The 23626-nt window shown below is 40.7% G+C and overlaps 1 protein-coding gene across 1 annotated transcript in view; it reads right to left on the minus strand.

Moving 5' to 3' along the window:
- Positions 1-23626, minus strand: part of abca2 (ATP-binding cassette, sub-family A (ABC1), member 2) — a 116198-nt gene that overhangs the window by 51557 nt on the left and 41015 nt on the right. The window contains exons 3-8 of the mRNA XM_049579178.1: positions 12799-12910; positions 9975-10138; positions 6443-6564; positions 4758-4871; positions 3995-4171; positions 913-1134 (exon numbers count right to left, since the gene is read on the minus strand). Of these exons, the coding sequence (XP_049435135.1) occupies positions 913-1134; positions 3995-4171; positions 4758-4871; positions 6443-6564; positions 9975-10138; positions 12799-12910 (911 nt within the window). The remainder of the gene's footprint in view (positions 1-912; positions 1135-3994; positions 4172-4757; positions 4872-6442; positions 6565-9974; positions 10139-12798; positions 12911-23626) is intronic.

Genomic DNA, 23626 nt, shown 5'->3' on the forward strand with positions numbered 1-23626 from the left:
TAATCACTTGGTCTGTTTATTAGGAGGTAAAGGGACCTCTGCAGATAAAACCTCCTCAACAATTACACTAAAGGAATTCTAAGGTCCTGATCACATTTTTACCATTTTATTTTATTTATTTCACAGTAATTAGTAGCTAGTTCTTAAAATGGACAGGTAGAGGGTACTTGCTGCAGCTCTGGTTGGGTGAGAGGCTGTCATCATATAGTTTGTTGGGTACAGGGAATGGAGATCTGTGTGGGTACATGAGACCCTAAAAAGGAGGGTGGATCATGGGAAGTACCACCAGTTGGTCCAGGAGCTTTGCTCCCAATGATGGCTGTTTCAAGTACTGCACTTATATGCTTCCACACATATCCTTGCTTATTAATAGAAATTTCCAGACCTTCTCCCACCCCACCACTTTTCCATGCTGTGTCCAAAATCACTGCCTATTTACTACCATCTGTGGTGCATCTCTACCCTCCACCATTTTATTTGAGTGTCTCTGTCTAACTCACACACTGTCCACATGTTGCCCTCAACATTTCCCACAATGGAATAAACAAAGTAGAGTCTATGGCATATATAGCACTTCCTGCCAAGAATCCCCCCAATGTGTCACATTTTATCGATGTAAAAATTACATCTGTGAGTGAAGATGATGATTGATGTCTGAAGTCTCTATTGACAGCAGCAGCCCAGCAGTTAGTGGGGGCTATTTTACTTTAAAGGAGTGTTAGAATTGAGAGGTAGCTGTCTTAAACTAGTGCACCTGACTACACACAAGATGTTCACAAAATTGTTTCTTGTTCCCACATGATGAAAAAAATACATCTTTCTGAACTTTTGGGCTCCACAATACACAAAGACATGTCATGTAAAGGAAAACAAACGTAGCCCATGGCAGCTGTGGATGTATATCTGCTGTACCTTCTCTGTGACACTCTGTGGGTTGATCTGCTCTCTCAGCTCGACGCTCAGCAGCCTGAAACGCTCTGACCTTTGACCCTCCCCTCCACTGCACACTGCGCTGCGATAGGCCTGCAGTAGTGGTCGCTGCTTCTCAGGCACCAGCAGGATCTTACTGAGCTCACTGGCCCCGCCCTCCCCACAGGTGAGGATCTCCAGCATGGCTCCAGTCAGGAGGACCCCCTGTGGAAGACACAGTCAGACATCTAAAGGTCCTGGCACTTCAATGCCTGCTTATTGTTATTGTCCCTAGTTCCGTCAACATGCAATACTAAACACTTTAAGTAATCTGAGCCTGGAGATCACTTAAGTTCATATTTTGTTAGTATAAGAACTTAGATACTCAAGATTTTCATGCAGACATGGAGAGCTACAGAAGACATTAACAAAGGTTTACAGTTAGTAAGGTGACTTTTACATACCGATAATCAGCATTTCACTTAAAGTCCATTCTTTGGAGTTGCTGTCTTTGTCATGAACATTTGATTTTTTGTTGAGCAACAAATATTACGTAATGCTTGTCCTATTTTCACATCGGACTGACTTGGTTTGTTAAATTCATGGTGGCTCCTAGTAAATTTGGAATGCATCGATTTATTGGGCGATATTCCAGCCAATATTCACCCATAATAAGATAACATTTACCGATGGCAGAGGCATTTTTTTTTTTTTGCACAGGTTAAATGTTGCGCTGGCTATTTGCGGTTAGACGTGGGCAGCAGTAGCTAACATACTCAGCTGCTGATTCTGAGAAGAAGCCACTGGCTGGACCTGACTTGTATGGCATGAGGTATGAGGGCAATGGGTGCCATGCACAAATGTGGTCTGTTTTCAAGTTTGCTTTCATTGAGCAGCTGTTAAGTACTAATAAAAAAAAAAACACATTCATCTCACTAAGAAGTGGGCTATGGGGTACCAGTGATTTTTTCTTCTTTTGATTATAGCATCTGGAGGAAGAGGCGGATTATAAAATGAAAAAAATATAGAAAATTGTATCAGTATCAACTATCGGCCACTCATTTCTATTATTATGTAATATTTTGCTAATTACAATTATAGCCGATAAAGAGGGCCAATAATACAAAGCCAGACTACTTTCATTGACTCGTCAAGGGCAGCATCTACGCACCTGACACAGTGGGTGATGGTACATACACCTTTAAACTTGGTTTGCAAGTGGCCAATAAACACAGAGAAGGAGAACAACAACAACTGCAGCAGGATTAATTGAGGGTCTGACCTCCAACCGCCTGACACCTCACCAGATCAACAAACTTCCTGCAGCTGTTAAACAGGTTAGTCACAACGCTGAAGGACCGTCTCCAGAGTGTTAGCACGAGCTAATTAGCAGCAGCAGTTTACATCCAACACCAAGCTTTAAAAAGGCAAGACTCTGTTGTTAAACTTATTAACAACTGCAAGCCGTGTGACGCTACAGTTAGTGATTATTTGCATTGTTACCTGGCAACCTAGTCTGGAGCACGTCTCTCTCTCTCTCTGGCTGTGCATGTGTGTGTGTTAGGCACAGCCACTAGTTTGTCTGAGTTGAGTGTTAATGTGTGAAGTGAATCAACAGTGCATCATTATTCTACTTGGTAGTTGTAAGCTAGTCTATTGTGGGATGGTGAGATGGTTCCAGGGTGTGTATAAAAAAACTGCAGCGTGATGATGTAAACATTTCATACACCAGAGGTAACTCAGACCTGCCAATGTACGTGCAACCTGTTCATATGAGTCAGCTGTCACTGTTTGTTAATAGAGACTCCTCTCTGCAGTGTAGTATATAAACTTTACTGGTACACCAGAGAATTACACAGTAACACTGGGCTTCATAATCTCCCTCTCGCTTACACGTAACTATAAATTTAATACTGATTAAAAGTCATTTTACTTTCATAATCTTGTATTTATTATGTTCATCTATAGTGTAGGGTTATATGGGGGCAGGAGCATTGAGTGTAGGCCATTTGAAAATACCCCAGAAAATCTCCCTGTTTTTCACAGCCTAATGTTGGCAGGTATGGAAGAGTCAGAACTGTTCTTTTTGTGTTTGCTGTGTTAGCAGTAGTGATGTCAGTTTGATTTGGCTCAGTCAGGGCTGTAGAATATTAAATCAGCCATATTTTCTCACAACATTTTAGCCTTTCTTACCCTCAGGTGTACATAAACTACAGGTTATACACTTCTTTTCAAAATACAAAAATGTGAAATTATAGGTTATCGTATCGTTTATTTGCCATGAGAAGCAGGTAATTATTGGTTATTGGTATCGGTTGAAAAAATCCACATAAGTGCATCCCTAAATTTTATATGTTAAAGTGCTTCACACATTTTTCCATAAACAGTATGGAGACATGTGCAATAAGATAAATATGATGTAAATGCACAATGAAGGATTAAATTTGTGCTCATAAGGAAACACCTTCAGGGTTATTACCTCTCCTTAGACTTTTCAGACATGACCCTCATTACGTTTAAAAAAAAATTGTACTTGCATATAAAAAAAATTATCATAACCGCACATATTTATTTTTCTAAATGGGACTTTAAGTTTCGTTAAATTTATCCTTACACTATGAAACAGAAATAGGATTTTACTAAAACTATTGTCAATCTATTTAGCTATTATTCTGTCACACATTACACATATTTTATATGTTATTTCCTGTCATCTTAAAAATCATCAAGGAGACTATTTGACACACTGCTAAAACGACAAACATTTACTGAAACAGTCTCTATATCTGCCTTTTAATCACTATTCCTCAATTCAGTTTCAGGTTTTTTATGCTGCCAGACTCTCCTCTTAGTTATTTTGTCACTGTTCAGAGGTGGATCTTGATGATCTCATACAGTCCCCAAATACAGCAGAGGTGAGCAGAGGGGTAATCAGGAGCTGACAACGTGTGTGTCGGTATGCGGGGTTGTTAACGGAGCAAAGGCTTGCTCTCTCAGTCCTGCTGTTTGTAAGGTTGCACACCGCAAGTTATGTTTCAAATCTACTGTAATAATGCAAATGTAAATATGCCATGGCTCAGTGTACCTCCACTTCTTTCAGACCCTGTTGGTCATTCCTCTGGTTTCCTGTGACTTCGGTGAGGCCTAAAGCCCGGGACATCAGCTGGAGAAGAGCCTGCCTGTGGGCTGCCTTTGTGGGGTCACGTAAGGCTTTGTTTATCAGACCTCCATCCAGATAGTGTACATCTCCCAGCAGCTTCTCCTAGGGGTGGGGGGTGGGGGTGGTTAGGCAGGAGAGGCAAGAAAGACATCACTGTTAGGATCAAATTCACACTTAATCAGTGTGCATACCAATTAATACAGCTGTAATAATGGCTAAAGGATTTCATCTGTCACTGAGCTGTGTGTGTGCATGTCTTTAGGCATTAAATGAAGTCTTGTCCAAATATCTTATCATCAACAGTGTAGGAAATGAGCAACAAGACAGGTCCCTCGACTCAGGGTTCCCATACCTTTTAAACATTGAATTCAAGGACTTTCCCAGTTCCCTCAAATTTCAGGACCCAACACATTATAGTTTGGGACACAGATAATGGTTTAGAATTTTTATCATTATACATATATATATATATATATATATATATATATATATATATTAACTTCATATAAAAATGTATGTGTAGTGCCTTGGAAACACTGCAGATCAATGAGTGCATGTCATATTAGCACTGAGCTGAGCTATCCACAGTTTGTGATGTAAACAACTGTACTGAACTGAACCTTGGTGTTCTGATATGACACTGTGTGTTTGTGCATGTGTGTGTGTATGGATGAGTGTATGAACCTACTTTCAGATGAAGAACTTTGTCTCCAGGTTTTGGTCTGGTGTCTCTTGCCTCCCGAATCCTTCTTTGAGCCCCTCCTCCACCCCTGAGAGATGTACCAAATATAAGACTGTACACCTACAAGACACACACACAGACACAATATGCACATGAGTACAACAACAAAAAAAGCTGGCCAGATTACTTTTGTGGATGGCAGATGCTGCTAAGAATCACTCATTCACCCTCATTCTGTCACGCTGGCATCAACACCATCATCACAATAAAACTGTATTTTCATGTGATCACATGTCAGCTGGTTTAAGAAAATAAGTGAAAGTGAAACAGAAAACAGGAAAACAATCAACAAAGGTATTGTGTGATTTTAAATCTGCACACTCTCTACATTTTCAAAGAGAACTGTCATTTAATGCATGTGAATGTCAAGTATTATGGTAGGCAGTAGAATTTGCTCAATAATAATGTAACTAGAATTACCACCTAGCAGTTGTATGCCTCTGCAAAGGAGTCAAATTGCACAGTTTACATCTTGTTTATGAAAATATGGATGCTTCGAACACGTTTTGTGAAGTCACCTTGACTTTTAACCTTTGATCATCAAATTCGAATGAGTTCAATTTTGAGTCCAAGTGAACGTTTGTGCCAAATTTGAGGAGTTCCCTTTAGGTGTTCTTGAGATATCACATTTCAAGAGAATGAGATGGACGCAAGGTCATGGTGACCTTAACTTTTGACCACCAAATTCTTATCCGTGCATCGGTGAGTCCAAGTGGACATTTGTGCCAAATTTGAAAAAATGCCTTCAAGGTTTTCTTGAGATATCGGGTTCATAAGAATAACACAGACTGGGCCACAGTGACCTTGAACTTTGACCTTAGACCACCAGAATCTCATCAGCTCATCAATGAGTCCAAGCAGACCTTTGTGCCAAATTTGAGGACATTGCCTCAAGGCGTTCTTGAGATACTGCGTTCACAAAAATAGGACTGATGGACAATGTGAAAATGAGCTAAAATAAAAATTCTGACAGGATAATACGATATGAAAAAACAGGGAAAAAGTATTGTGACAGGAAAAGTTTTTGCCAAAAGGGATCAAAACTTTATTGTTACGTGCTGATGTGTCTTAAAGATGTGTCTCTGAACTAAACTATGAGAAAATTGGCTGAAGAACCAAAACATACAGTACATGTTTTGGAACTGCAGTCACATTGTTCCTGCAAGAAAAAAAGGCCATAAGTGACACTGTAACTAAAATGAGTATTAGTTATATATTTGTATGTACATAAGTGATGTTTATTTTTACCCGTATGTCTATTTCTGTATAAGTATACATTGACAGCAATGAAAAACCAGAGTCAGATTCCTTGTATGTGTACACATACTTGTCTCATAAAGCTGATTCACAAATTGGGAATAAGTAGACAAACAACCAAGATGCATCTGGTCACCTGGGGGATAACCTAAAAATATGGCTATATTAATAAAAGGTAGGGTTTTAACAGAACCTATAAAAGTGAACAGGGTGCTTTAGAATAGTAAATGCGGCTCTATTTTACATAATGTTCTCCTACCAGCCTTTACTATAAAATCTTGGGTTGGACTCAAGTGGGTTCAGTGTTCTTTTTCTTTGTAATAATTACAATTGAAAACAAAACCCTACAGCAGTGTGTTAGTGAAGTGAATCACCTCTCTGAGGCTGACAGGAGTGTTGAGCAGCAGGCTGGTTGTGGAGTTGGACAAGGACAGATTCTTAACCAGGAACTGCTGGAAAACCGATTGGTTCTTCAACACACTTGCCAACGTGAAGCCTGTATCAAAACACACACACACACCACAAAAACAAACACATTGTGATTTAAAAGTCAGCTTTATGTTAGTCACATATAACATAAGATAGAGCTTTCACTAACAGTGGTCGCTCTATACATCAAAATATCCTCTGATTTACAGTGGCACGCAAAACTTTGGGCACCCCTGGTCAAAATTACGTTTACTATGAATAGTTAGGTAAGCAGAAGATGAAGTGGGCCCTATTTCAGAAAGTAGGATTTGTGAAAAGCCAGTTCAGCGTAACCCTGAGTCAGTTACTATGGCAACTTACTCCGTGAAGCAAACCTGCTGGCTCGCATCTAAGCTATCTTTTTATAGTCTTCTCCTGCTTTGTCGGCATCAGTTATTTCAGTTTTCAGAGTGCTAGGCAGCTGTTTAGAGGAGCCCATGGCTGCTGATTGTTGGGACAAGGTTTCAGGAGTCAGAGTAGCTGCATTACCTGGCCTTTCCTAATGGTGATTGTGAGCAAGCCATATCCTAACAAGCTTATCTGAGACCCTGGTAAAAGTGCTCAAATGTCTTGGAGTGCCCAAACGTTTGCATGTTGCTCCTTTCCTTTTTTCACTCTAAAATTGTACAAAACAAAAAAAATGCACCCACCTTGCTTAAAATGTTGAAAAGCAAGTTTCATCTTTAACTTCATGCCTTTTAGGAGATCGTCTACTTACTTAACTATTCTCAGTAAACAAAATTTTGACCAGGTGTTCCCAGACTGTTGCATGCCATTGTGCAGTTCCATGGTGGTTCAAAACATGTGTACACTCTGCTTGTTACACACACCGGGACACCTGAATGTGTTGCGGGTGAGTGACATACTCAGGTATAATGTATAAAGTAATAATACATTGTTCCAACACTTAAGTATATTTTGGGAATATCTGTACTTGACATTTTCGTTATTTCATTACATTACTATTTCCAATCAAGCACAGGCTGCATGTTAGAATAAATGGTACATGCTAGTGACTACATTCCACTTGAAGATGAGACCGACTTCATGATGGAAGCAGAAAATGGCTTCCAACAGCAGAGAGAGCGAGTAATGACTCAAGGAGATACAGATGAGTGAAAGGTAAGTGCGTGGTGACTACTCTACTGCAGTGTATCAGGCCTGGAGCTCAAAGGTTTTCTCTAAATCCTTTAAATTGTAAAGAAGACCTTGCTTTTCATCAAGTGTAATGTGTGCTCCATTTTTAAGTGTGTACATGTTAAGATGGTGCTGGAAATGGAGACTTGTCCAAGACAAAATGCAAATAGTACATTTCAGAAGAAAATAAATAGAGAGAAGTTCAGTTGTTTTTAATTTTGGTTCATTAGTGCTGTCATATACTGACCAGTATAAATATCTTAGCCTGACGCTGGACAAGGACGTCATCTAAAGAAGCTGTCAGTGTTCAGTGTTCGGTGCTCAGTTAGCGGGTAGAGCGCTGGGATCTGTACTGAACAAAGTTAAACAATGTGGCAATTTAGGTTTCTAAAATACACAAATCTATAACTCACATGTGTGTCCTGAGTCTGACTATGCCTCTGATGTTTAGGGTTTCCGAGAAGTTGTCACACAGCTCATTAAAGAGCAATTCGATCTTTCCAGGGTGTCAATAAATTAACTTCAGTTTTGGCCATTAGTGGAGATATGGAATGGGAACCTCCAAACATTTGACATAAATGTCAAATGCTCCGGTTTTGGAATAGACTTGTGAAGATGTCCAATCAGTGATTCACTTTTTTAGTGAGTAGTCTCTGATTGGACATCTTCACAAGTCTATTAAACTGAAAGAATTTTACTCAGAATAGAATCTTATTAGACATTTAAATGGGACATCTGCCACTGTCATCCCTGGGCTAATGATAATAATCATTAATGTATTTGAACAACTTGTCATTTATTTTCCATAACAGGTTAATCTGTGATATCCAGGAGACTAGGAGTGAAATGTTTCTCATGTTTAGAGAAAAATAGTCTGTTGACATATGGTTTATATCAAAACTACAAATTTACTGTCTCATAAAAAAACAGCTACAAAGTGGAACCTTACATGAAGTATAAATAGAAGCTATAAGTGACATTCTCTAAAATGAGAACGTAGCAGAGAACAGAGCAGAGCTGCTGTCCGTCTCCGTATGAAGAAAAACACTGTGCACACGGGGAGAAACTTTACTTTGTTGATGATGTTAGAAGCAAAAAGTTTAGTTCTGTTTTCTCTGTTAAGTTTATAATTACAATTTCTAGTTTTGCTGCTTAAATGTCCCACGATATTTGCTGCAGTGACATTACTGCTCTTACTGCATTACTCTCAGCAACAAACCACTTACTTCTCTGATATGCAGAATCCACCGTATAAACAATACCAGTGTGCCAGGTGCAGACACACCTGGCTTTTAAAGGGAATGGGAGATGATACTGTGATAGGTTGAATTTATGAATTAATTCACACACAAATATGTTCATTAGTAGGCTGAATATAATCCCTTTGCCCCTGTGCCTTACTTATTTACCAGATTATGCACATAAGTGTTTGGACACACCATAAATGCACTTGCACCATGCACTCTAGGCCAGTGGTTCCCAACTGGAGGGTCATGGTCCAAAAGTGGGAAGCAGGTCCATTCCAAATAGACAAAAACAAAAGAATTGACGTGCTTGACTCACTGTTTGAAAAATCACAGGGTGCCGACCCAAAACTCACAAACTAAATAAATCCAAATGTCAGCACTCACAAATATCATATATCAGTCTTTTAATAACACACAGCAGTATCACAAATGGACGCGTTTCAGCACTCGGCGTCCGTTTGTGATACTGCTGTGTGTTATGAAAAGACTGATATATATGTTATTTGTGAGTCCATTCCAAATAGACCACGAGTGACTTGCAAATGTGTCAAGTTTGTAAAAAACACACTTTATTTTAACGTGCAGTGAATTTCTGGCAGAGAGCTTTTATTTTGAAGTACTGTTTCCTGCTGTAGAGTGAATGACTACTTGACAGAGACAGCAAACTAGTTTGACAACATGGCCAAAATCAAGCATGACGCTGAATGTATTACACTGTGTGGACCTTGAACCAATGACTAAGGAGAAATCTGGACAAGGTGGCTGGACCAGTTGGGAACCACTGCTCTAGGCCATGTGCTGTAAATCATTTAAATAGGGCCCTCCAACTTTCTCGAGTATTTTTGATAGCAGACCAAAAAGTTTTCACTTACAGTAATCATCTTTGATACAGATAAAACTTAAGGTCTCTGTTTTATTTCTGCCAAAAATGTAGCTGACTAAACATTTTAGCAAGTGATGTCACCTTTGTGATCATGACTACATCATTAGGTGACAGGAACCTAGAAGAGCTAGTCATCACGCCAACTCATTAAAGAATGGCTTTATGTCAGACCTTGACTGTTGTTGAAGTTGTAGTCCGGGGGTAAAGGGGTTGAGCTGAGAGTCTCCAGGTGCTGCTGCAGGGTCTCAAGCTCTTGACCCAAACCAGGCCGGTCAGAAGTAAAGAGGCGGTTCTGTTCAACCACTTCACTGATGCGCTCCAACAGCTGGGTTACACTACCAGAGAGCAATACAATGGAAGAAACGTGGTCCCATTGTTAGTCCTTTTCTTCAAGAGAAAGTACATTTACAAATAACTCAGCATAAGAAAGCAATGTATCAAGAAAGCAATGTATCAAGAAAGCAATGTATCAAGAAAGTGCTGATTATTGTGCATGAGTAATTTTAGGTTCCTATGATGAAAATTAAGTAAGGGAGAGGAGAATAGGGCCACAAAAGGGAAAGAGGAAGGGAAAAATGAGTGGGGCAAATAGTGTAACAGGAGAAGAAATCAGATGTGTATTCATCAAGTATCTCAGAATTCTTCCTAGGAACACGTTGAAAGTTAATCTAGGACTAACTAGAAATACTGCCCTGCCGCTGTATGCCTCCATGTACCAGTCAAGTTTCTCTTACAGTTTACATCCATGTCTGTGAAAACATGAGTGCTTCACACACATTATCCCAGAAGAAGCACAGAAGATCTATACAATCAGCAAAGTTTCAAGATTAATGTCACTAATTCAGTATCTGACCAAATATCTCCCCTTCTGCTCCTGAGTTAGGACATTGAGTAATGGCCAGAAAAGTGTTTTATGTAGAACATTATGATGTGACAGTGAAGTTGTCCTTTGGCCTTTTGGATATTAAATGTAATAACTTAATCATTTTATCCTAACAGACGTTTAAGTGTGAAGTTTTGTCAAAATTAGAATATGAATTCTTGACCTATGGCCAAAAACATGTTTTGTGAGGTTACAGTGACCTTAATCTTTGATCACCAAAATCTAATCACTTCATTCAGTCCAAGTGGACATTTGTGCAAAATTTTAAGAAATTCCCTAAAGGCGTTTTGAGATATCGTGTTCACAAAAATGAGACATACTTTGGATGTGACTTTGAATCTTGCTAGCATAACGTTAGTTTTCTCACTAATAGCTGAACCAAAGGTTTTTATGAGCTGAGCACACTAGAAATATCTCCCGTTGCCAAGTTGTATTGAAGGTTCATCCTATTTACTGGAGTAGTGAATAACGTGTCCACTCCATAAGAACCTTATTGGGCAGTAATGATTGTTCCAGGTATTTAGAAAACCCTAAGGTGTTACCAGGGAAACTGAGTTAAGGCTTGTAAAAAACTTTACATTTTGATTGCAAAAAGAATATAAATGATGTTCTCACTTTTTATTTCTTTGGTAAGGGGCCGTGGGATAAGTGAGACGATGTCCAACAAAATCAGTTTTTAATGGCGTTTGCAGAGGCAAAGTGGAGGTGTGAACTGTCCACCACTGTGCATCGGACGGTTCACTCCTGCATATTGGCCATGAAAACTGATAATGGACACCTTGTTGGGCATTATCCCTTACTTATTATGCAGACTGTTTATTAGATACTATTTTATCTCTTTATTATCATACCAAACCAAAGTGTGGGACACTCTGAGTAAACAGTATCACTCACTGGTAAATTAGACCAAGAATGTATTCATTTATTTATTTATTTATTTATTTATTCATTCACGTAATATATTCATTGTTATTTGTTATGTTTGTATTGAGCATGTAAATCCTCAACTACTCCCTCCCCAGTAGTTGTTACCTTCCTGGAACTATTAATAGGTATGCAAGCTCCGGCTCTAGTGTGTACATGCCACAGATATATTTCAGATTGCTACTATTGAGTCATCAGTCAATGAACATAATTTGCTCATTCACAGCCCAGTGTCACTGCTGAGAAACAGCAGACTCAAGTGAACTGCAACACACAACACCAATAGAGATTAAATGGGTGTTCTGGGTCAGATATGTCTTCTCGTATATTTGTGACTTTGATCTTTCATTAATTTACCACTTGAATTTCAATAATATTGAGTTTTTACCTATGACATTAAATTATAATAATATAATAGACAATAAAATAGTTTTTTATCAGAGGGTTTACCCCCACCATGACTTCATATTTAATTTTTTAAAAACTTGCAGAAACAAGGAGCAAATCACCGTACTCACGACCAGAGTATGCCAAGGTGCCAGAAAACCATGTGTAAACTCTATGAAGGCGTATAAGGCCATTGTAAGTTTTTAAAAAATGTGTAAAAATAGGAAGTTTGATCCAAGTGAAGTGTGCAGATCCTATTTTTACACATTTTTTAAAAACTTACAATGGCCTTATACGCCTTCATAGAGCTTTGTGGTGCAATGACGACATTATAACATTTCTCAAATTAACACATGAAACAAACAGAAATGCCAGATAGCATCCATCAAGTTTCCATTGTGGAAAATGACCTAATCAAATAACTGAAAATTAATTCAAGGCCTGCCTGGCACTCTTCATTTTATCATGTCATTGTGCCCTCTTCTACTGCAATGGTGGCAGGTCTTTGTCATTTTTCATCACAAAGATTGTGGCGGAAATATGCTACTCAACCTGGTTTAACTTTTTTGCTGGATGACCCTGCAAGTTTTTGTCCCTTGTGTGGGCCTCCACTGCTGCACTGACGGACTGGCTCCATTTAAATGAATGAGAGGGCTGCGTTTTTTCCAAGAAGGGCCAAATTCAGTCTGAACACGACCTCAGTGTTCTCCAAAAGTTATGGAACAAACAAAGAAACCACTCAAGACAAAAAAAACTGTTCCAAGTTATGAGGCTGAGTGACTGCTGACAAAATCTACTTACGTTGAGTTCTTGTACTGCAGGAAGCCAAATTCATCCCTTTGTCCATCCGGGCACAGCGACTGCATGATGGGAATGATGCCAGCTGAAGTGAGTGGGGCTGCGCTGTAAAAGGCTGGACATGAGGGAGGGATAACGGGGCAGGAAGGACAAAAAGAGAAAAGACAAAACCACAGACAAAGGAAGAGGATGTGGCAGAGGTATGCAGAAGGATGTAGAAAAAGAGGAGGATGAGGACCAGACAGACAACGAGGATGAGAAAGCAGAGGGAGAGACTGTGTTAAAGTTTGAAAGGAAGAAAGATGTCAGGCGAGCCACCTGAAGGCAGCACAGCAGCTAATGGCCAGAGAGGCTCCTACATGTCAATGCTGAATACACAGGCCTTTTATCATTTTGTTGCACAAAAACAGCTCATGATATTTTTCCTCATCTGTCTATAAATGCTGACTGGACAAGCTCTCAACCAGGGAAAAAGAGAAACTTCAGCTCTTGCTTATAGCACAATGTTTCCATGGTTACTGCCTCTGAAGCTTGTCTGAGTGTGGACCCTGTGCATTTGCCCACAAAAACACACACACACACACACACACACTCTCTCTCTCTCTCTCTCTCTAATATTCGTCCACCTATCCCTCTCTGAGAAATGGAATACATGAAAAGCAATCCTGCCTGATGCACAAACACATCGGCATCTGTAACAGGTGTGCAAAGACCTAATTATTTATTAACAGTATCATACAACAAAGTTGTAACAAAATTAAGTATCTCTTAATGTCTGATATAAATACAGAATATGAAAAATAAGTTTGTTATCTCTATTGGTGCTATTAATTTACTATAGCCTGTGTGGTAATAAGAAGTAATAATATTTACGTCTTCCTCTCTCTTGATAACAACTGAGCAAAGTCCTTCCGCTGTCAAGACCACAAGGTGAAGCTGAAAGCTCCTGCAGAAATTTAGTAAGTGATCCTTGAGTTAAAAATGATTTGTCACAAATCCTATATTTCTGAGATCAACAATTAACCGCCAGTCTCTGGAGGCCTTTTAATATATGTATTCAAAACATATTATGTTTTGAATACATATATTAAAAATATTAAAGAAAGACTTTACCCCCAAAATGACCATTTGTACTGTATATCAGTCACTCACCCAGTGTTCTGTTGAATTTGCAAAGAAAACGTTTTAATTGCAAGCCTCCATGATGAGCCAAGAATCCAAAAATGCGCTGATGAAATGAAGTCATAGGGGACCACGTTTAACAGCAGCAAAACTATATCGAAACATCCGTTTACAAACCCTCACACAACTCGTACAGTATAATACAAGTCTCATTTATCCAGTCGTATGCTCACTTCCCAAACAGACAGCTCTTTGTGACAGGGAACCGTACAGAAAGTGAAACTTACCTATGCTCTCTTCAAAGCCAAACTCTACAGACAAAAACAGTAATTTTACCACACTGCACACAGGAGCCGCTGGTCTGCCAACGCGTGCATCGGTAGCTTGTTTGTGTTTTTGTGTGACTTTGGCTAATCTGGACTAACCATTTGAAGACACCAAAGTCACATAATAACACAAACTAACTAACTGATCAAGGCAGTGGTACTGTAGGCCAGCAGCTCCCCTGTTCAGCAAGGTAAAAGTTCTGTTTTTGTCCATGGAGTCTGGCTTTGAAGAGAGCGTAGATATGTTTCACTTTCACTTTCAGAAAGGGCAGTCTGAGAAGTACTGAGCACACACCTGGATAAATGAGACTTAGATTATGCTGAACAAGTTGTGTGAGAGTTTGTACACAGATTCTTTGATATTGTTTTGCTGTAGTCACACACAGACCCCTTTTACTTCAGCTCATCAAGAATATTCTCTGTTTTTTGATTCTTGTTCATCAGGGCCATGCACGAAAAACAAAGTTTTCTTCAAGAATTTGACGTAGCACAGGGTGAGCAATTTATATATGAATGGTCATTTGAGGGATGAAGTATTCCTTTGAGATTGCTTGTTGATGATTTGTACCTTCAGAATAAAATGAGACACCTAGTTTTCCGCCTTTCATAATTAAATGTATTGTTTTTCATTGTTGATATTGATGTTGATTTTCTTTATCACATTCAAATCACAACACAGAAAACAAAGTAAGCGTGTATTGCAAAGCAGCATCGTTAGTTTTCATGAGGAGGTGCAAAAGAGCTCGTCTTTTCTGAGATGAGGTTGCACCATCCATGCCAAAATGAGAAGCAATCCACTGTTCAACCACAGCTCAGGGGCTGAACTTTTTGCCAATTAAATAGATAGTAGCAACACAAAGACACTCTCACATGGCCAGTAGGCACATTTCTGGGGTCTCACAGGTGAGAAAATATACCTAGTGTGTAATTTGAGGGATTGATTAATTCTCAAGAGAAATTAAACTCCTCCTTCGGCATGACTGTAATCATGTGCAGAATATATTTGTTTATGCCTTAATAACAGCCTTTGTTAACATTTTGTTAAAATGTGCAGCAGCTATTTTTGAACCCTTAATTACATCCTCTCTTTATCACTTCTCCTTTTCAACATATTAAGTTATTAAAGTTCAGCAATTAAGCAAAGTAAAAGAGTGGCTCATGAGTTTGATCCTAGAATAGAAATAAAGCTGCACTTACACTCCTGCTGTTAAACCACAGGAGGAGACCGTTAAAGTTAGAGACCCAAACATCTTAAGTTAGCTTTATCTGAGTTTAGGCTTTCTACCTTTGATTTCAGAAATGTAATACAGAGGTGTTTTATTAGCAATAAAAGGCTTTCGTAATCAATTATTAAGCGATAATTTAATGATATAACCTCCTTGTGCATTTGAACGATGGAAGTGTTTTCTGGTAAATTTGGACATGAAGTAGGTCAGTTTATTCAGTTCATTGACATCTTGTCCTCTCTGACCAGCAAGCTGTGAATAAAGGTCACCAAGTCAGGGTGTCAAAACCAAGCCAGAATCTATCATTGAGTTAAACATAAATTATAGAGAGACAGTGTTAAGTACATAAGCCTCTGTATGGAACAAGAATTATATGGAATGAACAGCAAGTCATTAAATTAAGCCAGTTGTTTTCACAGACTCAGTCAAATACACAAAGTGCCCAACTGACTCTGTGCCTGCAAATCATCCAAACACACAGAAACCACACACCAAGACACATAGGTAGGGACTGACTGCACATTTTATGTCACAACAAGCACACACGTCTTGTATAATTCAACAGTTAGGACACCGCAGAGAAACAGAAAGAGTGAGGGCCTGTTAGAAGCTTTAGTTAAATGCGCAAAGAAATCATTAAATAAATTAATAATTAAAGACTGGATGTGTGAGTGCTGAGAGGAACACAAACTGGGGAGGTAGATACATATTCATCTTCACCTATGTTCACACACATTCACAGCTGATACCCGAACCATTCAGTCATTCAGTGGCTCATAAAAATTGAGGAATGTTGAAAACTAGATGTTAGGGGAACAGTCACGTAGAAAGTAAACAAAAAAAAACATAAATTACTCTGTACTCTGTAAAGTACTGGAAAAAGGTACCATTGGGTACCCGTACCAAATTCTAGGTACAGGTACGAGTATGTGAACAGTTCCCAACCCTATGGAGCAGGGGTTTTTTATCTTTTACATATACTCTGTCTCTGCAGCGTGTGGTTGCTGCCTGCTTCACAGTGTTCATACTGAGTTTTGCCAGTAAAAACTGAGCATAGTGTTAGTTCAAGCAGGATACGATGTCAAGCTCAGCTTACATCCCAGCTACATCAGCTTATCTCAAACAGCCCAATTAACTGATGGAGCAGCTGACTGATGGAAGGGAGCTAGCTGACAGGTCACATGATTCCTTTCGAACCATTTCTAACTATTTAAACTGTGCTGGCTTGCCTACTGTTGCTGCTTCCTTTGCAAGCTGCTTTGCAACCCGCCTCTACCCCAGCTCCTCCTTTTCATGTTGTGTCTGACTTATCAGTGTCATTTCTGTTTGTCATTGATGCTTGCTCTGTTCTGTTCCCAGAGGGTCTTTGCTGGTGTTTTCCCTATGTTAGGCTTTCCATGTAGGCACACAGGGGCAGGGAGGATTGCTCTTCCTGCATCAGGCTTTCCACGTTCGCGCATGGAGGGGCAGAGAGGTGTGCTATGTCTGCCTTAAGGCTTTTCCATGTAGGCACGTGGAAGGGTGGAGAGATGTGCTCTCTCCGCCTTAGGCTTTCTACATAGAAGAGCGGAAAGGTCGGGCAGAGAGGCCCCTGAACAGAGCCATACCGCCAAATGTAATACTGCAGATGGAAATAAAGTTTTCTTTGGCCAAAGTGGTCCGGACTAAAATTCAGTTGGTTATGCAGGGTAGGCTATTGAATTAATTAACTAGATTGTTCTAACTACAGGATGCATTGATTTGATTGAATTATTTGAATGTGAAATGTAAGTTTTGTCTGTAGCATCCAACTGACAAAAACTAGACCATTGAGCTGAGCAGTGCCAGTGCAGGCAAGCGTGGCTTCCGTGGTCAGTGTAGCACCTTCAGTTGATTATATTGGCAATGCTTTACTGGTGGCATACTGCAGCAGATGTGATTAGGTGGTCCAACACCTGACCTCTCCCTCCACAAAGCATCCCGTTCCCATCTTGACAGCATCTGGACACAACTGTAGCATGTCTTTTGGGGGGAAGTCAATTCTATTATGAAGGGAAGACACCTTAAATACCTCAAAATAAAGAAAAAATACTAAGTTATGAGCCGCTGAGTGACTGAAGTGTGCAGATTTGTGGAGATGGCCTTCCACAATACAAAATATGGATCAGGGTTAGGTGAACATATGGGGCTCTAATTTCGCAGACCGAGCGAGGCGGGGGCGCAGCGCACCTGCGCTTCGCCAACTGGGTGTGGCCAAGCGTATTTTGTAAGTTTGGCACACCGTGCGCCCTGGCGCAGCTACTCCTCTTTCCCACCTCCGTCCCTCCTACCTGCGCAAGTCGGAAAGAGGGAGGAGAGAAGGCGTGGAGTGGGTTTTACACACATCACACCAATCAAATGAGCCCCTCTCCTCGCCCTTAAATGCGCCGCGCGAAGGCGTAATGAGAGTTTACTCAATTCGCCATGGCAGAAGAGAGCAGCAGCGTCAGACGGCCAAACTTCTCCCAGGAGGAAACTGATGTTTTGGTCCGGGAGGTCCAAGCTCGCAGTGTCCGAATATACAGAACTGCGAGCAGAAACTCCACGGGCTGATGATGCAAAGGTAGCCTGGGAGGAGGTCACCACAATTGTAAATCAATGTTGCGTTTCTCTCGTGCGTGCGTGCGCTCTCTCTTTCTCTCTCGCAGTCTCACTCTGTTTCTTTTCTTTTGACTTTTCTAAGATGACAGATGCTGAATATATACTCCCTATCTGATGCTGTGGCTGTTTGTGGTTGGCTGAGAGGGATGTGAACTCATTAGTTTTGTTAATCAAATCAGGTTGGGTTTCCATTACGCATGCCAAACGTGCCAAACGGTGCCAATCCCCTTTGATCTGACATCAGATGTGACGGGACAGTCGATACAGAGATACATTTATGTGCTGATTGCAGATAGTTGCATTGAATAGTATTTTGGGGGGGGGGTATTTATTGCATTGTTAATGTGCCTGACATTCTGGAAACCTGCCTGTGAGGTTTTGGTGACGTGTGTGCACTGTCCGCCGGTCAGCCAAACTTCGGCTACCGGCTGCGCTCCGCCTGCGCTGACAGTAGACGTGGGTTCAGTTGGCGAGCTTTTAGCGCACTTTTGGCACGAAACTGTCACTGCGCCAAGCTGGATCTGTCGATACCTCCCCCTGCTGCGCCGCCACACCCATCTCAGCACACCTCGGTCTGCCAAACTACCAAACTGAGCGCGCCTCGGGTTGCGCTGCTCGAAACTAGCTCTGCGCGGGGTTCGCCACCCTGCACCACCCTGCGCTGCGCCGAGAAACTAGAGCCCATAGTGTATGCACACAGAGAAACACATAACCACAAAACAGGATTAACACATTCTGGCTAAGTTAACCAAGAGATCAAATTGTCTCCATTAATGAATCATGTCAGCCAGGATCAGATGTGAGGATAGAATTAAGTGATGATAAACTTACACACTGGTGCATCCAACACGTTGAGAACATGCATCACGCACAGGAAAGAAAAGAAACACAGCCGGAGAGAAACAAAGAAAGAACAGCAGAAACAAGACAATGGTGAAGTAAAACAACAAAGACAAAAAGCATCAAAATAAATTGGGTGCTACAATGGCTACGGGCAACAGTAAGTGCACTGAGAACAAAATAAAATGTGAATAAAGTCAACTAAGGACAGTGCAACACAATGTGAAAAGGTGAACAAAGTACACAAAAGCTACAGCACATGGTGAGAGGCAAATCACATATTTGTAACAGCAGCAAAAATATGCATTTGCCTGTTTAAAATGCATGACCATACTGCACAGCACTACATAATATCTTTATGACTGCAAGCAGATCTGGTAAACTTGTGTCAGCATTACTGTTGACTTCCTACACTTAAAACAACATGTTGTTAATGTGGAGGGAAGGACAGAAAATTTCATTCTAACACCATTATGTCCGTGCAGTCCACCATCCATCAGCCCTCCCTTCCCACACTCCCCCACTCACAAGGTGCATTTCAAACAGCTGCAGCATTTACTCTTTTCCTCATCACTTTCTTGTAGCCATAACTGTTGGAGATATTAAGAGGAGATAGGTACTGATCTTCTTAGTAAACTGTAAAGCAAATTTAACAAGGGCCCTATTTTTGTGGCAGTACAACCACCACCTCAAGTAGCATTCTTGACAGTTTGATGTTTTCCTGACCTTGAAATTCTCTTTGCCTGCCTATGTGGTATTTTGGTACCCAAGGCAGAACACACGCTGGTTCAAATAAGGCAGTGCTGAGAATAGACTGAGTCACAGTGTTTGTTTACGATGACTTTCAGGTAAAAAAAACCCTGCGTCACATACATAAAATGAAATGGCTCTGAGCAAACACTGCCTCAATTGGTTAGTTTTTAGCCATCTACAAAAAAGACCTAAAAAATCAATATCAGTTTAAAGCTATAGTTGGTAATCCTGTTCAGAAACACTTTTTGTTATACTGGGTGAAATGGTCCTTCCATCCTGGGAGTAGTCAATACATAATGGGTCTCATTCATGAAACGTGAGCAGAAGGAATTTGTGTGTAAACTGTTGGCAGACAGAAATTTACGTGCATGTCCGCACTCATCAATATTTAAGTAGCTCTGATCTTTTCGTAGCTACTAACAAAATCTACCCCTGCTCCTGACCACTCGTAGTGCTTGTGTAAATTTAGTAAAGCACATAAATATTGCTTGTCACTATTGGAAATTACAATTTTAACTCTTATTGCGCTCTGTTATGTACACAATACACAGATGCCTTTGAAACATGTAATCTAAACATGACAAAATATTAAAAATACATTTAACACATTTAGTTAAATTAGTTGGCAATTAGCAGGTTTATGATCGAGATTAGGTTCATGATTGTGAATTATCTATGTAAATCGACTCAATAGATTACACGTTCTTTCTACATGTTGAATGATGATAATAAAAATATCCGTAAGGACAGCCGGATCACAGCCTCTTCGGCCTCGGTGCCTGGGTTCAGCAGGGGCAGCAGGTCTTAAATTTCAATATGATAACTTTGACCATTACTTTAGTTTTTATTGTCTGTATTTGATGACACAGACTTTTAGTAATGAGTGGATCTTCAAGCATTTAAAAATGAATTTTGACTGGATTACATGAACTGCGTATATTCCAACCCTTGCAGAAAAAAAAACAAAAAAACATTGTGGAGCATCATTTTTTGTGGGCTACGTGAGAAAAACCAAATGCGCAAATCTGCTATTTTTCTACCTATCCCATCGAGAGAGACCCTCACTCCAGCCTGTTCTACTTTGCTGTAAAAATGTCGGTGTGCAAGCTTGTTCTCTGGACAATAAACAAGGTGCAGACTTCAATTTGTGTCACCCATGATGAGGAAATACAGTGAGTGCTGGATGGAGCAGTGAGTGACAACGGCCCTGCCCACATTTAAGAGGACTGTTTGCAGTGGAAACATTAAATGGACCTAGGGTCTAGGTAACATGTCTGAAGGGTTACTTTTGGTCACAGCTGAAAATGACAAAAGAAATAAACAAGTTTGCCAATTTCACATATCCCTCAATTGAAAACAGTTGGCAAGTGATTGTTGTTGCTAGCGCCATGTCACAATGACTTGTTTTTTCTCAGAAAGATGTCTGTTTCTAGAGCAACATCAATCCGCTGCCACTAAGATTTTCTTTTTTAACCAGAGCAAATAAAAATACCTTTAACAATTGCACTGCAATAATGGAATAATGCTTAGAATAGAGTTCTCAACGGGCCCAAAAATTCAACCCGAAACCGAAATGACCTGAGGGACTTGAAGCCCGAAACTGGCCCGGCCGGACATCATCACATACATCGTTGGGTCCGAGCCCGACTGAACCCGAGTTGTTTTTTTTGTTTAAATGGAAGGGGGAAAAAATGATGCTCCCCCTGTGTGCCTCAGCAGTCTGGCTTCCCTGGCTCAAATACAGTATCTTTAATCACTTAAAGTCAACCAATCATTCATGCCCCAAAATAATATTACCAGACAGACAGGCTTCAATGTCAGCATGGGGGAGAGCAACCATTACGCATCATGTAGCGCTGCGCCGCTGCATTTAATGAGCCGCAGCCGCTCTCAACACTTTTCCTGCACCTGAACACTGACTGACTGACTGAACTTCGCTCACACTTCACAGCAGCATATCTTGTTTTAATATTTTTTTTGTCAGAACGGAATTCAGCATTCTTTATTTTTAGCCTATAATTAGCATTTTCTTCTTGCTTAATTACTATATCCCTATTATCAGCACCCTTACAAACACACACACAGCAGACGATACTTCAACTTCAACTCGAACACTTTATTAAAAACGGTAACTATAACCTTCAAATATCAACAACATAACATTGAATAATGGATTTGGAATAATCTTAACAGACATGCATATTTTCTTCCTCACAGGCTGCTCAGAAGTGAAAACCATGGACAGCAGCATTGTGTGTTAGTGCTGCTGTCGCACCCTCACACAGTGCGCTTCTCTGACAGACACAGTTTTTTTCTCTCTCTCTCTCTCTCTCTGTCTCTCTCTCCGCTGTCCGAGCCCTACTCAGCCCGCCCCAATTAACTTAATTAGTCGGCCCAAACCGACCCAACCCGTCTGGCTTATTCGGGTCGGCTCGGGCTCGGGTTGAAATTGAGAACTCTAGCTTAGAATGTAAACTATTTTAACTGTAACAACAAAGAGAATGTATAAAACAAATATAAGACAATATGTGCAGATATAAAATATTAAATATGGTTCAAATATTATAAATTATAAGGGGAGTGATGGAGGTAACTGTCAATAACATCAGAGGTGTATTCTAAGAGAAAGTCTGGTAGTGTCCTTAGTTTGGAGTCAGATAGACTAAAGGAAGAAGCTCCTCTTTAGCCTCTTCATTTTGGCCCTATGACCGCAGTAATGCTTAATGACCAGCGACCATTGCTCGGATGGATTGAATTCTTTAAGATTCTGCCAGCCATGGTCCCGAGTGTCTTGTAGGCTGGGGAGTGCAGCCCCCCAGGTGACATATGGCCAATCTCTGCAAGGCCTTGCTTTCTTCCTGGGTGCTGCTGCCACACCAGGCAGTAATGTTCCCTGACAATATCTACTGGTGTACATTTTCTGAGTTAGTAAAGGTATCCTTTCCATTGCTGGCAGAGGAGATGAAGGTGCTGCTTGGCCTTTTTGACCAAGATGTTTGTGTGGACAGATCACATCAGTTCCTCGGTGTTGAAGTGGTTCATCCTCTACATTGTGTTCCTGTCAATCTTGAGGGGGGTGTAGTTCCACTCCTGCTGCTTCTGCAAATCCACAATCAACTCACTGGCTTTGCAGATATTCAGTGAGAAACATTTGTGCTGACATCAAAGTGTCAGATTCTCCACATCCTCCCAGTAGGCCCTCTCATTCCGACTGTTGAGCCCACCATAGGTGTGTCGTCAGCAAACTTTATAATAGTCTTGTCAGAAGTGAACGCACAGTCATGTGTGTATGGGGAGTAGAAGATGGGGTTAAGGACTCAGCCTTGCCGTGCTTCTGTGTTGAGGATGATTGGTGGTTAAGGGTTTAGGTGTAGCTGCCCACCCTTACTGCCTGTTGTCTGCCTGTAAGGCAGCCCAGGACCCATTTGCACAAAGTGTTAACTACGAGGTGCATGAGCTTGGTAATGAGCCTGGTGGGGACTATGGTGTTGAATGCTGAGCTGTAATCCATATACAAGATTCCCACATAGCTCCACTTCCTTCTGCCTAGTTGGGTAAAAGTTATGCATGGGATGTAGGTTATGGAGTCGTCAGCTGATTGGTTGGATCGATAGGCAAAGTGAAGGGTTTCTAGGGTGCTGGGTAATGAGGAGCAGATGTGGTCATTTACCAGTAGCTCAAAACCCTTCATGACCACTAAGGTGGGTGCCACTGGACAGTAGTCATTCCGGCGAGGCTGGGTGAGCAAATGGGCACTTGGGACTTACTTTGATGCATGTGGGGTTAACAGGCCAGGCCAGTAAGAGACTGAAGATGGTCATAAATAACTAGATAGCTACTGGTCAGTGCAGGCCTTGAGAATGCATCCTGGTCCTGCTGCCCTCTGGGTGTATACCCTCCTCGAAGCTTTAGACTGTGATCGCACTAGCGCTGTTAACTTCAGAG

This window comes from Epinephelus fuscoguttatus, linkage group LG6 (assembly GCF_011397635.1).
Source record: "Epinephelus fuscoguttatus linkage group LG6, E.fuscoguttatus.final_Chr_v1".
NCBI lineage: Eukaryota > Metazoa > Chordata > Actinopteri > Perciformes > Serranidae > Epinephelus > Epinephelus fuscoguttatus.